The sequence below is a fragment of the Thunnus thynnus genome, chromosome 19 (assembly GCF_963924715.1).
Source record: "Thunnus thynnus chromosome 19, fThuThy2.1, whole genome shotgun sequence".
Lineage (NCBI taxonomy): Eukaryota > Metazoa > Chordata > Actinopteri > Scombriformes > Scombridae > Thunnus > Thunnus thynnus.
Genome location: NC_089535.1, coordinates 28,184,163 through 28,200,487, shown reverse-complemented (window position 1 = coordinate 28,200,487; position 16,325 = coordinate 28,184,163). Strand labels below are relative to the sequence as shown.

Below are 16,325 nucleotides of genomic sequence, written 5' to 3'. Positions count from 1 at the left end.
CAGGTAAATAAAGAAGTTCCTTTTTGTGAGTTGTCTGCTGACTGGTGTTTCTCTCCATTTGTACAACAGGCAGACCCAGTGGTCGTACTGAATGACAACAATTCTGTCGTCGTCACCAGCAACCGGCTGCAGGAGGGAAGTGTGCCTCCCCTGGAACAAGGCATGGTGGTTGGGCAGCTCGTCCTTGCAGATGCACTAATCATCGGCAACTGTAACAACCAGGTTTTAACCCACTAATTCTAATTTACAGTTCCTAACACTTCAAACACATAGACACAGTTGTTGATCTGGTTGGAGAAAAACCTATGATGTTGGAGAAAGGAAAAAAAAAAACCTGAACGCTTTTCACTTAAGAACAGTGTCAGTTTTACCTGCAGCTCTGTCGTGCTCATTGCTGATATTTTCACTACTGTACTACAGTATGGGTGAAGTACTGTATGTCAGTTGTGTAAACCAACTTTTGATAGATGGTGCATGCCATGTACCACTCCTCAAACTGTAACCCACTGTTTTTAACCACAGCCAGTAGTATTGTGACAGCTGCCATTCTTTAACAAAATAACAACAATAAGGATAGAGCCAATGGGTCTCATGCAAGAACCACTCACACGAATACATTCATTCATCTGTTACAGGTACGAGTGATTGAAGTGAACTTGAGGTATGAAGGAAATTCACAAGTGTTCCAGGCCTGATGCACTAATCACACACAGATGGTCTGCAGTTCTCAACAGGAGTAAAAGTTCCTGTTTGACTCAAAGGACCGGTGTGGGTTTTTTTTTTTTTTTAGGATTTAGTGGCATCTAGCAGTGAGGTTGCAGATTGCAACCAAATGAATACCCCTCACCATCCCCTTCCAAGCATGTAGGAGAACCTACAGTGGTCACAAAAAACACAAAAGGTCCTCTCTAGAGACTGTGTTTGGTTTGTCCGTTCTGGGCTACTATAGAAACATCATATTTTCATGGCATTATCAGTGTGATGTAAACTACATCATGGCTGCTGATTTACTAAGCACCTGACATCCTCATCACACCTGACAGAGGAAGACCACCTGTAACACTCGTCAGGTTAAAGTAAGAAACATACAACAAGTTTGTGTAGTTAAGAGAGTTTGATAAATTTGACATAGAACAATGGTACGAGCAAACCTTGCAGAGAGGTTTAGGATAACAATATAAAACGTTCTTGCAGTAGACCCATTGTTTAATTGTCAGCTGCTTCTCGATCCACTGTCTGATGCACAGATCTGCATTTCCACTCTGGTCATAACACTAACACAACACTATGGGGAAGGGAAGTGTTCACCTACATTTTCAAGACATTGCTTCTACCAGAGCAGAATCTTCATTCATATCTTCACTGACTGATTTTTCTAATAAAAATAATGATACATACAGGATATGAATTGTCTGAGGTAGGAACCCTACTACTAAAGGGCAGCTTTATCACTTCCCCTCCCTGTAAATCTTTACAAAGCAATATGATGAGAAAGCAAAGGTCACCATATAGTTATAGTATAATACACATTTTAGGGAGCACACTGCACATTTAGCTTTTCTAAGGATGCTTCTCATTTGTCTTAAATGTCTCCTTGTTTTCCTCACCAGCGTCTTTATGCATCCCACATGAGATGCATAATGTAAAATAGATGTTGATTATTAGTCTTAAAAAGGACTGACAAGCATCTGCACATACTAAATTAACCCTGTATTCATCCTGCATAGTTTGTACATTGACCTCCCTTCTCAGGCACTGCATGTACATGAGCCACTTCTACATATAATAATTATTTGCACCAGCATTTATAGGTATTTTGCTTTTTAGCTCATCATTTGATAGTCTATGTTATAATTAGAGTGCCTGATTACATGTAGAAATAATTTATCAGCCTAAAGGGGGAAAATGGAAGTGATGAAGTGAATTCTGGCTCATATTAAAATAGTGACTGATTTATAGTGTCGCATGTGAGAAAATGTGTTTACGGATCAAAGACTGCATGTCAAAGACTTGTCTGCTCTTCCTGACTATGAACCAAAGATACAGGCTTTCATTAAAGGAGAATCTTCATGAATGATGGGACACAGAAACAATATGAAAGTTGTTTTGTTAGTCATCCTAAAGTTACTACACATCCACTTGGGAATAACATGATCCCAGAGTCTGTCATTTGTCTGGGTATAAAACGATGATGTCCTGATCATCTGTCTGATAAAAGACTTCCTCAAAGAACTTTGTCGCGTATCCTCACTCAACCCTCTTCAATCCTCCATCCTCAATCCCCCTGAGCAATAAAAAGGGGTTTTTTGAGACGTCCTTAATTATGGTGGACCAGATTGATTTCCAGGTCAGTCAAGGAGCAAGCAGACATGAAGTAAGGCAAATGTGAAGCACCAGCACTCACAACATGAACCAGAAACTTGTTTGATGTCGGCCCTTCAGTTATTTTAGGGAGGCAGTGGAGGTAAAGTGCATGTAAACCAAATCTGTGTGTGTTTTCAGGCTGTGTAATAATGCAGGCAGTTTACAGAATACATATCATTCAAACAACCATCATCACACATTTACATTTGTAAGGAGATTTCAAGAAAGGTCATTCATGTTTGGGAAAGTGGTAAAGTCCCACTTTTTTAGCTGACAGTAGCTCTGTATCCATGGAAGTGTATAGTTTATTCCCCTGACACACATTCAGGTGTTATGGAGATGTTATCTCACCCTCTCTGCTCTCTGTGTGTCTGATCTGAGGCGTCTGTACTGTATAACACCTCATCTCCTGTTGGGAGGTGCAGTGCCCCCTGCTGGCTGTAAAACCACACTGACGTAAAAATAAAATCCCTGTTTCAACTAATTCTGAGAGGATTTTTACTGCCTTTTTTTCTCTTAGTTTTTAGCCCTGATTTGTCTTTGAATGCAGTAAACAAGTGTTTTTAGCCTTCAAACTAATTTTTTGTGTTGTAAAAAACATCATGACACTGCCTAAAATCCACAAATCTCTTAATAATAAGTTGAGTCTTGCTTTCTTCCTTTTTTTTAGGTGAAGTTCAGCGAGTTAACCATCGACATGTTCCGCATGCTTCAAGCTCTGGAGAGGGAACCCGTCAACCTGGCCACACAGACTTCTAAACAAGGAACGCTGGTGAGTTTCAGTGTGTTGTTGTTTTTCTCATGTGAATCCTCTTTTTATTTTAGTATTTGAATGTCAAAACTCAGAGCAGAATATTCTCACCATGGCAACAGTAAACATGTTGTGTCTCATAAATAATGCAGTCTCTCTCAGGACCAGTCGGTAGCAAATACCTGTATGTCACCTTGTTTTAGTCCGTGATAGCAGACCTGTAATTAGCTATAACTGAGTGCATCGTTCCCTCCAGAGTTGCATCATTCCCCGCTGGAGTCTGACTAATGAACAAATGAACACATAACTGCATGGATACCCTCCTAGAGACAGTGGTGGAAGAAGTACTCATCCTTTATAAGTAAAAGTAGAAATACCACAATGTAAAAATACTCCATTACAAGTAAAAGTCCCGCTTAAGTAAAAGTAGAAGTAGTATTAACAAGTAAATTTACTCAAAGTATTAAAAGCAAAAGTACCTGTTTTGCAGAAAACTGAGCTGTGACTACAAATATGTTTAATGAAGTACATTAATAATGCTGATGAATCAGTGCATAAGCAGCATTTTGTTGTCATTATTGGATCTTCAGGACTTAATAAGAGTCACCAGATAAATCTGAGGGACTGTCAGATGATAGTTTGTGTAGGAAAGAAGAAGAAAGTTCTGATACATTTGGACTCATTTTCCAGACCTTTTCTCTCATCTTTGTGTTTTTGTGAAATATTGCAGTTTTCCCTCTCTGGGTTTTATTAATTTGAAACAAAGTTAAAAGGGGCAACTCATAGACATCTGAAACAGGACAAACAGACACAACTACAAACTGATTTCATGTGAAGTTTGGGGACCGCTGTAAAGTAATTAAAGCTGTCAGATAAATGTAGTGGAGTAGAAAGTACAAAGTAACAGAAAATTCAAAACTTAAGTACAGTACTTGAGTAAATGTACTTAGTTAGTTTCCACTGCTGCCGAGAGGACTGATTACCCTGTTGTACATCAAATAAACTTGAAATATGATGGATAATTATTTGAAATGTTTCTCCACAGGAGCCCAATGAGAAGCCAGCTAAAAGAGAAAACCCTCACAAGTATCTGCTCTACAAGCCAACATTCAGCCAGCTTTTTACTTTCTTGTCTGCCTCTTTTAAGGTCAGTACTGACTTCAATCTTAACCTCTCCCGGTTAAATGTCACTTAAGTTAATAGTTTATTATTAGACATGCAAAGTTGTCAAGATATGTCACTTCAAGTATTACACACACGGCTGCGTTACATTGTTACTGATTGATTCTCAGCTTTCCTCTGCCGTTTTTATGTAAACATCCAAACATTGTTTTAATGGTAAGATACATGAGTTGGGAGGTCATCCTGTCTTAAGGGTCAAGTTATTTACTGACTAGGGGAGATTTGAACTATTGGGCACCCATATTTGGATAGGTTATCATCTGCATCCCTAGACATGAGCTATTTTTAGTCATTTCATTTGAGCCTTTCAAGTATATGTTGCACTCATATCATAGTCATATCATATATCATAGATATAGTGGTATAACTTAGCTACATTATCTTTTATTTTTCATTGCTTTAATTTCTAGGAATTGCCTGCAAACAGCGTTCTGCTTGTCTACCTGTCAGCTACTGGAGTCTTCCCTGCTGGACATTCAGATTATGAAGGTAAAATGACATTTATTAGAACAGAGTCTGCCACTGTTGTTCCACCAATCAAAAGTATGTATATATATTAATATTATATTATTATACATTTACAAATTAAAAGGCCAACATGTGCATTGTTTGCATTTTAGTGTATATCTGAGCACAGCACTCAGCCTCCGAGACTATGTACACACTGAAAACACTGTTAACATGTGAAAACATTTTCAAGTTGTTTTTGTAAAGCTTCCCATCATACAATTGAACCAGCATGAAATAGTGATTTGATGTGGGCTCATAAGTTTCTGCCAGATGGCCTCTGACTGCATGTGAGCAGGCTGACGTCCGTGTTTTTGAGTTTTGGTGTGAAAAATGCCACCTTAGTGTGGACGGAAAGCCAAAACAGACTGAAAAAAAACTAAAGTCAGATCAGAAACATTTTGTTTGTTAGTGTCAAGTCATTTGTCAAAGCAATCTGTAAAACCGCAATCTAAAAAAGAATGTTCTTCATCAAGTTAGATGTAGTGACCTCATCATGTGTTAAAAGCATACATACATCATGTAGAGTTACAATGATCTACATGTCACAATCTGTCTTTTCAAGTTGAAGCAATGAAGCTTTTATCTGTGGGTGTTTCTGATAGGACCGTATGATTTTGGAGGAGTTCTCACGAATACGAATCGAGACGTGGTGAATGGAGAGACGGTGCAGAAGAGGAATCAGGCCCAGAAAGAAATGCACTGGTGAGAAACTAACTCATCATGTCTGATGTCATCAAATGTTCAGTTAACTTTTTAGGAAAAGCTTAAGTTCAGATTAGTAACTCTAACTGTGTGCACAACCTGAGAAACTACTCATATATCTTCTATCCCAGCAAGTTCACCATGAGTTTACTGGGATATAAATGGAGCTTCCTGACACTGACTAATGCTTGTTTGTAATGTTGCAGCCTTCATCCTGGAGACTTGTTCCCTTTCACCAGGAAGCCACTATTTGTCATTGTGGATTCTTCAAACAGCACAGCCTACAAGGTACCTGAACACGTGTATTTCTTTGAAAAAAAATATCTGTATCATGTGATCACACTAAGAATGTATATTCTCATTCATATAACCTTTTCTGTCTTTTGCTTATGTTAATAGAATTTCACAAATCTGTTTGGCCAGCCTCTGGTGTGCCTACTATCACCTACTGTATATCCCAAGAGTGTACAAGGTGTGTGTCACTCTACAACAACAAATCATTACAGCAAAAGTCTCTTTGTTGGTTGTGGTCTTTCATGAGATTTGTTGATAATAAGAAAAATCTAGAATATTACCTTAAAGTAAATGAAATGTTTTTACTGGTTTATGTATCTTTGTGATGTACTCAGATCACCGTATTTATGTGACCAGATAAAATGTGTCGTATGTTCTGACCGTGTGTCTTCTTACCTGTTCAGATCAGTCTCAGCGTGGGAGTCTCTTCACTCTGTTCCTCTACAGCCCACTCTTGGCTTTCTCCTCTGTGTGCGGCTTAAACAACGTGCGGCGAGGACTGTGGGAGAGGGCTCAAGAATTCCTTTGCAAAGTCTACCATGACATCGGCCAGATGATAACTCGATCACGGACCATAGGTAGTATACAGTATTTCTGATCCATTCTTTTATGTCTGCTAGTATATTATGAAGAGTATGACATTAGACTGGACTGTGGATCATTTGTTTTCATGCATGTTTTAACATTTTTTTTAGCCATGCTAGCAGTACAGCTCCAGGTACGGCAATGTCAGTCAGTCAGTCCAGCAGCACTTGAATCCAGACTGAAATATCTCAACAACTATTAGATGGATGGATATGAAATTTGGTTCACACATTAATGTTCCTTAGAGGATGAATAGTAAGAACTTTGATCTCCTGACTTCTCATCTGGCGCCATCATCTGGTCAAAATCTCATTTTGTCCACTCCTGTAGTTTATAACCAAATATCTTCAGAACTAATGACATTCCCACCAACCTCAGCTGTGCTTTGTGGTTAATGCTAATTAGCAAATATTAGCAAGCTAACATGCTAAACCAACAGGGTGAACATGGTAAATACATATGCATGCTAGCATTGTCCTTGTGAGCATGTTGATGCATGCTGATGGTAGCGTTTAGCTCAAGTACAGCCTCACTCAGTCTTTTTTCTGGAATTGATAGCTCTGAAATGGTATTGGATGGTTGTATAGACATTAGTCTGTAAAACCGTCACTACTTCAGTCTTCATAGTACTGGTTTTGTTAGAGCAACTATTCAAACCAGTGAAAATCCTCACTTTTGAGAAGCTGAAAGCAGTGAATGTTTGTTATTTTTTTCTTGACAAATGATTTAAGTGTAAATGATTATCAAAAATGTCATCTCCTTGTCTCAGCACTTATTGTATCTGGCTTTCTTCACAGATCAAGCCTTTTTGCAATTCTTCGGTGACGAGTTCCTTCGGCTGCTGCTGATCCGTTTCGTTTTCTGCTCAGCTGCACTGAGACTGCATAAACTCTTCCGGGTAAGTCACTGCCGCTGAAGTTACCCTAAAGAAGTTGCATTGTTTATTTAAATGCCAAAAATGCAATGCATGGTAAGGTAAGAATAGGGTCTGTCCCACTACCCACAGTCTGGAGCACTTAAGTCACGTTCACGCACCATTAGGTACGCAGGAAAGTGTGTCCCACTTCTTCAAAATGCCAACACACAGTACACTTAAACCGACGCACACTCGTCCTAACAACACTTCAGAGCATCTATTTAGAGCTAAGTGCATCCCACAGTACATCACAATCTACTGCACGTCATTGTTAATACACCTATACGCTGGTTTGCTGATCCACATCACATGCAGATAGAAGCTGATAATTCCAAGGTCATGAAGTGTGCAAATACAATGGTGCAAATGTATCTCAGTTAATGGCAGCTAGTAATAATGGAAAACATGTCTGCTAGTCTCTAGTGTTTGTTGTGATATTTATATATATTTAATGTCGTGCTTGCAGGAGGCGCGGAGCTTCCCAGAGTCGTACCCTGAGCTCCCCAAACAGGACACAGTGGAGAGCAGCGTTTTACAGAAGCATATATTGGAGCTGGCCACCATGCTGGACGTGCAGAGCCTATTTTGGGATGATTCACTGGAGGCCTACTAACATCTCCGCACAGGGCGAAATGGCAAAACGTGTACATACAGACACATAGGACTCAACTGCCACAGCCCTTGCAGTTGCTTTTCTTTTTTTTTTTTCTTTTTTTTTTTTCTTTTTTACAGGTAATCCAATAACTGATTCACACATAAAAATTCATGTCCTGCATTTAACTGTTACTTGTGCAAAATGTAGTGCAACATCAAAATGTTCACATAGGTAAGTCAGAGTTTAATATAGTGTAAATTCCCCCATTTTTGAGTCTCAGCGGCTTGCATCGTGAATATAACCATCATATAAGACATAACCAACCAATAAGAGGCTATGAATAACTCTTCGACTCACCATTCCCCATTCAAACGCAAAAGTTTAAAACTGCAGCCAGTAACTTCACTCCTCGTGTCAGATAATTGTGAAGTTGGTTGTCTTGGTGGTGTTTTTTTTTAAGTAATATTTACCATTGTTTATTAGAATGAAGGTTGTGTAAGCCTCAAGGATAGAGAATATGAACCTGGGCTTCTTCCAGGTGTGACTTTATCTATCTGCATGAAGGCAAAGCGTGGTGGGTGGTGCTGAACTAATCCCTTCACTGCATCAGTAAATGTTAAAAACAGTTACAATGTTGGAATTTGAAAGATTTCACCAAAAATATAATTACTGGTCTGGATTTTTGTATTTGCCCAACAGCTGAACTTGTAGCAGGCAGAGGTGCATGAGGTTTGTTCTGCGAGTTCTGTTGCTTGCTGTAGGCCATAATTAGTTGTAAAAATATCACACTCCTTCATGTCATCAACCAGCAATCCACTTAACACCTTTAATCATACATCATTCAAAAAAGCCATGTGTGTTTTGAAAGTGGTATTTATCCCTTTTTGATATCACTGTGCTGTATTTGCATGCAAAAAGGCAAAGAAATGTATCTGTTTAGTTTTTATCCACAAAGTATGGCCTCCACCTTCAAGGGTACAAAAGAAATCCTTCTATAAAAGGGTTGCAGGTTTTAAAGTGGCATGCCATAGGGAGGTAAATGGAGCCAGTGCATGTGTTGAATTACTCAAAAGCTTGCATGGGCCTGTGCATTTGTAGTTGAGTCACCAAATGAAGACAATCTAGGTTGAGATTAGAGGAGATGACTTAAAGAAAAGGTATGCACACCATTTTTTTTTCACTAACATGCACCATTCAGCATATTACTTACATGACTATCCAAATCACCTGTGTAACCTTACGATGTCAAGATTATCATGTGACCTGCCAGTTGAGTAGCTTGAATGGAAAACCATTGGCAGCGTTACTCATCTTCCTGCAGTCATGTTACTTTCCAAACATGTCTGTTACATTGATTTGACTCTTCTGCCATTCACCTTCAAGAATACAGATTTGTCAGTCAGCGGAACCACAAAACACAAAAAGAGAGGAAGCCTGAGTGGAGACAAGTAGGGATGAGCAAGTAGCAACCACCATGGCTAACTTTAACTGTGGAAAATTGCAACTGTGACCTTTGTGGATTTTTATTTGCTTTGTGTCTTGAGATAGAACTTGAAGACTTTTTTTTTTTTTTTTTACTTTTTTACTTTCACACGTACTGACCCAAACACTGGAGGCTTGACAGAGTGCCTTTCATTGGTGCACTCCAAAAACCCGACCAGCACAGTGCCAGTTTGATTATCAGCCAGTAGAGATTCAGTGCTGCCTGCACTCCATTTAAGTGTTCCTACATAACAAGCAGCTCTCCCACACAGCCAAATGGAGCTCAGTCATTGTGAATTGAAACTCAGAATAACCTTCTAGCACGACCGCCAAGACTGAGGTGTGGCCTAGAAACATAATGTTGGGAAGCTGGGAAAGGTTTAAATACGAGACAACCAGTCTCGCTTGTGAAACAGAAGCACATGGTTGTTTTGTACTACTCAGTTGTAATGGGAGTATACTGGCAGCTTAACGCTTGAGTGGTCTGAGACTTCTTGTAGCCATCATCTTGTGGTTGTTAGAGGAGCTGCAGCTGTATGCTCTTCATCATGCGGTCATGGTGGTTGCTAATGCAAGCAAGAACACTTGAGATATTTAGAAAATGATCGTAGTGTGTAGGTAGTTTAGATTTTCTGATTCAAAGTGGATCACAGAAAGCATCATATTGTCTAAACCGACTACCTGAGTAACTGTTCTTGTGACTGAAGTATAGCGGTCAAAGACACATCCCATGATGCCTTGGGCTCTATATGGCCCAGTACCCTAATCATCTTTTTTCCTTCTTTCTCTCTCAGTGGATTCTGTCTCCACTTTCAGTTCTCAAATAGCAACACATTACAGAGCATTTGAGCCTAACTTTCAGATAGCATGAGCGCTATCCTAGCTAGCACTTGCAGAGACATGGTCTAAGTACTTTTTCATTTGCTTCATATATTGTTTTTGTCTTTTACGTGGTGTGTTATTGTCTGCTGAGTTTCTCTGTATGCATGTAGGCAGCATCCAAACATTGTGGCATCTCACTCCTGCTCACCTGATCGCAAGTCTGTTTGAGTCTTGTTCTGCAGTAGAAAGTAGCATTTCAGAAGACTTCAGTAGTCTGCTGTCACCCTGGTGCCAAAATTAAATTCCCCGCGCAATCTCACAGGATACATATTCATCTCCACACTCATCCCGGCTGATAGCGGAATTGTTATCAAATTGCTGATTTGCTGAAAAGTAGATTTCTAAAGATTTTGATACTCAAATACTTTTGTCCAAAATAAGGTATCTCCAGAACTGCTGACCAAACATTGCTGTCCATGGTTCCCAAACAATGAACACTAAAACTCCCTTGACCAAAATATTAGCTTGGCACACATCTCACAATCTAACAAGCACATTGCCATGACATTGACTCTAGCTCAAACAATAAGGCGAGCATTATTCTGTATTTGGCTTTTTTTTGTTGTTGTTGTTTGTTGTTTTTTTCTTAAATCCATGAAAAGACCAATGCATTAGTCCATATCTCTTCCTCCCTGGTTTGTCTCTACCCTGCCGGTCTGACAAGCCAAGGAGGAAATAGTGCATTTGTTGGGGACTATTTTCAGCGGTGGATTAATCCACATTTGGTGCTCTAGTGAGTATTTCTGGCAGCAGGAGGGTGTGTGTAGGATAAAGACAAAATAAACTACAGTGTGTGTTCATGGTAGTGAAGGAACATGTCACCCAGTGCAACAGTGTGTGGTGTCATTGATGTGATTTCAATAGTTTTTGGACAACAATGGAGCTCTACGGCACAGAGGAATAAGATATATCAGGCTTTGACACAGTTGCCGTCGGGGATTTATTTTTGGCACCAGCAGAGAGGAGTGATCGCACAGGCCATTGTAGCGATGCTGATAGAAACCAGCTGACAGTTAACTGCCCTCGACCAAAATCATAAAATGATGCAGTGATACAGGAAGTAACCTAGCCGGCTGGTGGAAATTAAGACTTTTGAATTGACATTAATTATAAGAACACTATTTTTTAGTGTTTATTATATTTATTGATAATGTTAGAGCGTGTACAGATGATGTAAAGCGATGTTTCAGCACAGATGTGTTTGTTCAGTATTTAGTAAGTCTATCAAATGTGTAATTGAAATATGAAGTGAAGAACGAGAAAGAGCGAACCAATAACGTTAATGTGGCCAGTTTGTTCTTTGGCCGTTTTTCTAATGATGTTACATTCCAACTTTTCAAGGACTTGAAGAGATGCAGAGGAAAACTAACCGCTGTTTTCTCCATTTTACATTTGTCTGGGAAAGTGAGACGTTTATACATTTTCCTCTATTTTCATTGTAATATCAGCCACTACATTCCCTTGTGTTGACAGTTATGATGATTAAGATATTATAGGCTTGCACTTTATGAAGTTAAATATTGTTATGATCTTGTTTGTTGTGCTTTTAGGGGGAAGAAAAAAAAAGAGAAAAATCCTTCCATGCTATTGTTGTTCATGCCAGCCCTTCACACTGGTGACCTTTTTTACAAAGAGTGTGAAGTCAAGAGCGATTTCAAACATTTTCCAATCGGAACTTTTCATCCGCTGTCACTTTTTTAACGGCATCTGCCTGAAATGTGTCAAACATGTTGGCTGATTTTTTTTAAACGTGTTGAATAGGCAACTTTAACATGTTAGTTTATGTGTGTCAAAGAATTAGAAAAAAAAATGTGTTTTATAGCCAGTGGTGCTCTAAAACGATGCTGTCAGTTGGGGATTGAAACACCAGTCATGTTTTGTTTTTTTTGTTTTTTTACTTTACAAAGGAATATCAGCAAAAAAAAAAAAAGAAGTGAAGAAATGTATTGATTTAAAATGTCAAATATTGCATGTTAACAAGTTGGTATGTTAAGTCTCAGAAACTCATGTTTATATGTTCATAACATGTTATTGTACGGTGTTTTCCTGAGTCTATAAAAAGAGCAAATATTGTGGCCTAATGGCACAAAATAAGCATTATGTAATGGAAAATATACACAATCAGTGTGGTGACACTGTAATCAGCTAGATAAAGAATTGAAGACATTAGATCACTTTTAGCTTCTTTTAAGAGCGTTTGCTGTAGTGATGGCTTCTGTGCTTCATATTTTAAACCAGACCAGACCATGAAGATGACCAGTTCATTCATTATGCAGCACCAGTGGGATCATTAGCGTCAAAAAAAAGAGTACCATTTGAATTAGCTTGAAACAGGATTATGCATCAGACAGTTTTGTGAATATTTGTTTTTCATTTTATTTTGAAAATTTCACATAAGCTACCCTGCAGCATATGAAGCATGGTGCAATAGTGTAAAACTGATTGTGATGATGAATGGCATTTCCTTCTTCACCTAATCTGATTGGTGTATCAGAGTAGATTGTTATGGGGCCCTGCAGTCCTGGAAGCTGATAAGCTTTTTTTTTCTATCACAAGATCTTTGCACTAAATCTTGAACACACAAGATAACTTGTGCAAACCTAGATATTAACTTATGCGAGCAAGAGAACAACATGTTAACATAACTTTAAAAACTTGTGTAAACAAGGTACTAACCTTTGCAAACAAGATATTGTGCAAACCAGAGATTAACGTCTGCGAACAAGATATTAAGTTGTGAAAATTTGTATAAACAAGACACTTGTTTGTGCAGACAGGATATTTATTGGTCCCAACGAGATATTAACAAGACATAGATATATATATAATAACTTGTGCAAACAAAATATTAACTGGTGCAAACAAGATATTGTGTGAAAAAGATGAGATCATAAACTGTCTAAACATGATGCTGTACGTTTTGCAAACTAGATAATAACTTGTGCACATAAAATAGTAATTAGTGCACACACGATCTTTTTGATAGTCTGAAGTGACTATTACATGTTAGAATCTGTGGCTGATCTACAGGAGCACGCTGTGTTCATATTAATATGGGATTATAAAGCTTTATGCAGGGTGGACACTGCTTCTCTGCTGTCATTGCCTTTTATTGAAATAGTTTACAAACTGCTGAGTGTCTCGGAAGTGATGCATATGTTGTAACCAGATTCAGCCTTATTGGATAAAACCTTGATTTAAAACTTTTTGGGGTATCACAATACACCCGCTGTTTAATGCATGCATCTACTGTAAAACAATACACAAATATTTTTGCAGTCCTGGACCCATACTGAGGTCTTTTCCTTATTTCTGTGAATAACTGTTAAATTTGGATAAATATAGATGATGTGATGTACTTTCCTAGCAGAAAATGCTTTAAGCATTTTATCGCAGTCCCACAGAATTAACGGTTTCTTTTCTAAAGCTGCCATTTTGCAACATTTATACAGAGAAAAGGTGCAGAAGAAGTGATTAACCAGCATGATAGAAACTAGCAAAAGGGAGGATTTGAAGGCTGGTGAAACCAAATCAGTGCTCGCCCTGCATAACCAGTGTTAGAATCCACCAGAGCAGATTAAATAAACTTGACATGGACGCACAAGCACAAATGGCCACTGTTCTACGTAATGGACCCACATCTATAGAGAAGCATGTTGAGCACGCCTCTCGGGAACACATCTTAAATAACTGCCGTCTGATCAATCTTGTTTTCTCCCCCCCAGTTCTCCAGGGGTCATTTCTACTTTTTTATACTTATAAAAATGTCCAAAAGATGGGTGCAGCCCTCATTTATAGCAACACGTGTGACTTGCTTGTTGTGATTTTCAGTCAGTGTCAAACTGTCAGTTGTATTTTGAATATTTCAGTTTAGAAAAAAAAAATGCACAGATGATAATGTCTGTAAGCAGCATGTTTGTTTAGAATAGAAAGTGCCAAAGACTGGTGTACTCTCACTTTCCCATCCTAACCATGACTGAGATCAATTATTGTATCAGATGTTTTTTTTTTTCCTTCTGTGTGTTGCCAGATGGAGCCAATAAAAGATAAAAGAAAATTTGGTATCATGAAAGGACCATTAAGTGTCTTTATTGTGGGACTGGGAAGGATGTTTAAATGCACTGCTTTGTTTCCCATCACTTTGCCAAGACAAGTTCAACCTTTTTAGCAATCAAAATCAAACCATATACAGTAGAGTCCAAAAGTCTCTGTGTATGGTACTACTGTATATGGTAGTGTAATTGAATTATCAGCTTTATCTCTTACTCACTGTTTGTTAGGAGAGTGGATGATCTGGTGCATTCAATTGCACTCTTAGGCAGACACTGTCAAAATATGTGTACTGTATAAAGGGTATGTTTAGAACAATCTTGTGAGCAGTATCATTCATAGTTTGGACTTTTATCTGACTTATTGTAGTGAACTCTTAATTAGTTAAGTAGTGTATTCAGCTGATTTTTTTTTTTTCCTCAAACTTTATTCTGACCTCTAAAACAATCCAGTGTTTGTGATCTAAATGAGGTCTATGTGTCTGTCATGGATATAACATCTGTATCAGCTGTTCCTTTAGTAAAGACCATAAAGGTTTTGGAGCTGTTGTGACCACTCAGACAACTGACTAAACAGGTTCACACAACACTACGCATTTAGTTTACTTCATCAGCTAATTTGTCATAACTAAGGATTATTGTGTTGCTTATTCGATTTGCCAAATACAATGCTTGGACTTTTTATTTATTTTATATTATCAACTTTAATGTGACAATGATGAAGACAGAAATCAGTGAAGTACAGAGATGAAATCTTATGACTCCATTCCTGTACCAACATACCAATAGATGGCAACATGATACATGGATTCACAGACACCAGGTGAAACTTCTCCTGTTCACTGGGGGTAAAAATATTACATCACAGAACAAACAGTTCTGCTATACTGGAACATTACCTAACCTCAGGTTTGTCTGTGTGTAGGTTTTTAGTAATTTGATTAAATACACACTCATGTGCACCATGTAAACACAATATTCAAAAAGAAAAGGAGAAAACTGACACAACAGTGTTAATATCAGTATCATCGCACCGCTAAAATGCTCTCCAATAATCTTCAATAAATACTACCAATCAGTCTTCTGTCCTCTTCATTTACATGCAGTAGTTGGTGAGGAACAGTTTGATCTACTTTGATCATTTGTATTTTGAAGGTTCTTACCGGACGTGTCGCTATGTGACTGTGTCTACTTTGACCATGGTGGAGTTGTGTTGACTGCCCTCCAGTAGTCACAGTGAGGAACTACAACTTCACATTCTTCAGTAGGGAATGAGACACATTATCCTCAGTGTTTTTATTTTTCTCTTTTCTCTTTCTCATATTGTGTTCTGTCTCCTTTCTCCTCTGTTGTCTTCTGTGTGTGATGAACTGTCTTGTGTGTGAAGTGCTTTATAAATAGAGTTGAATTAGTTAATAATAATAATAATAATAATACATTTAATTTGTACCGCACTTTTCATTCATAGTGAAACTCAAAGTGCTGCAGTATTAATAACAACATAAAGAAAATAGTAATAAGAGTTAAGATGAAAAAGCCTTCCTCTGCTATAAGTACTATGTTTTTCTTTCTTTCTTTCTTTCTGTCTTTCTTTTTTGGACATGATATTAATGATATTGTGGTTTTAAATAATTTTATTTGAAAGGTTTTCACCATAATAGTTATAGGCATGTTGTTTCTGACTTGATGCCGGCTGTTGGTCATGTACTCTGCGGTAAACAAAACGACTTCAAATTATATTCTCAGGTTTCCGTTGTTAAATGTGCTTTACTGGATATTCCCGAACAAGATTTGCAGTTATTTGAAGCCATTTAACAACAGCCTTACATCAGCCGATATTTCCCATTCGATGCATTTTAAAGGGACGATGTACGTTCAAGAGAGGATTAAATTTTCACATACTGAGTATCTTTGATACTTGCCGCAGTTTGGGGTTGTGCAGAGTGTTGCTAAGGAACGTTAGAAATTCGGCTCTTGTCCAATCACTGCTGGAGAAAAATATCACGTGCTTTA

The 16,325-nt window shown here is 38.2% G+C and overlaps 1 protein-coding gene across 1 annotated transcript in view; it reads left to right on the top strand.

Annotated features, from left to right (window-relative positions):
* Positions 1-14,338, top strand: part of scai (suppressor of cancer cell invasion) — a 28,594-nt gene extending 14,256 nt beyond the window's left edge. The window contains exons 8-17 of the mRNA XM_067574212.1: positions 70-222; positions 3,035-3,136; positions 4,161-4,262; positions 4,708-4,786; positions 5,410-5,509; positions 5,716-5,797; positions 5,909-5,981; positions 6,208-6,381; positions 7,186-7,286; positions 7,771-14,338. Coding sequence (XP_067430313.1) covers positions 70-222; positions 3,035-3,136; positions 4,161-4,262; positions 4,708-4,786; positions 5,410-5,509; positions 5,716-5,797; positions 5,909-5,981; positions 6,208-6,381; positions 7,186-7,286; positions 7,771-7,917 — 1,113 coding nt within the window. The 3' untranslated portion in view covers positions 7,918-14,338. The remainder of the gene's footprint in view (positions 1-69; positions 223-3,034; positions 3,137-4,160; positions 4,263-4,707; positions 4,787-5,409; positions 5,510-5,715; positions 5,798-5,908; positions 5,982-6,207; positions 6,382-7,185; positions 7,287-7,770) is intronic.
* Positions 14,339-16,325: the final 1,987 nt, after the last annotated feature.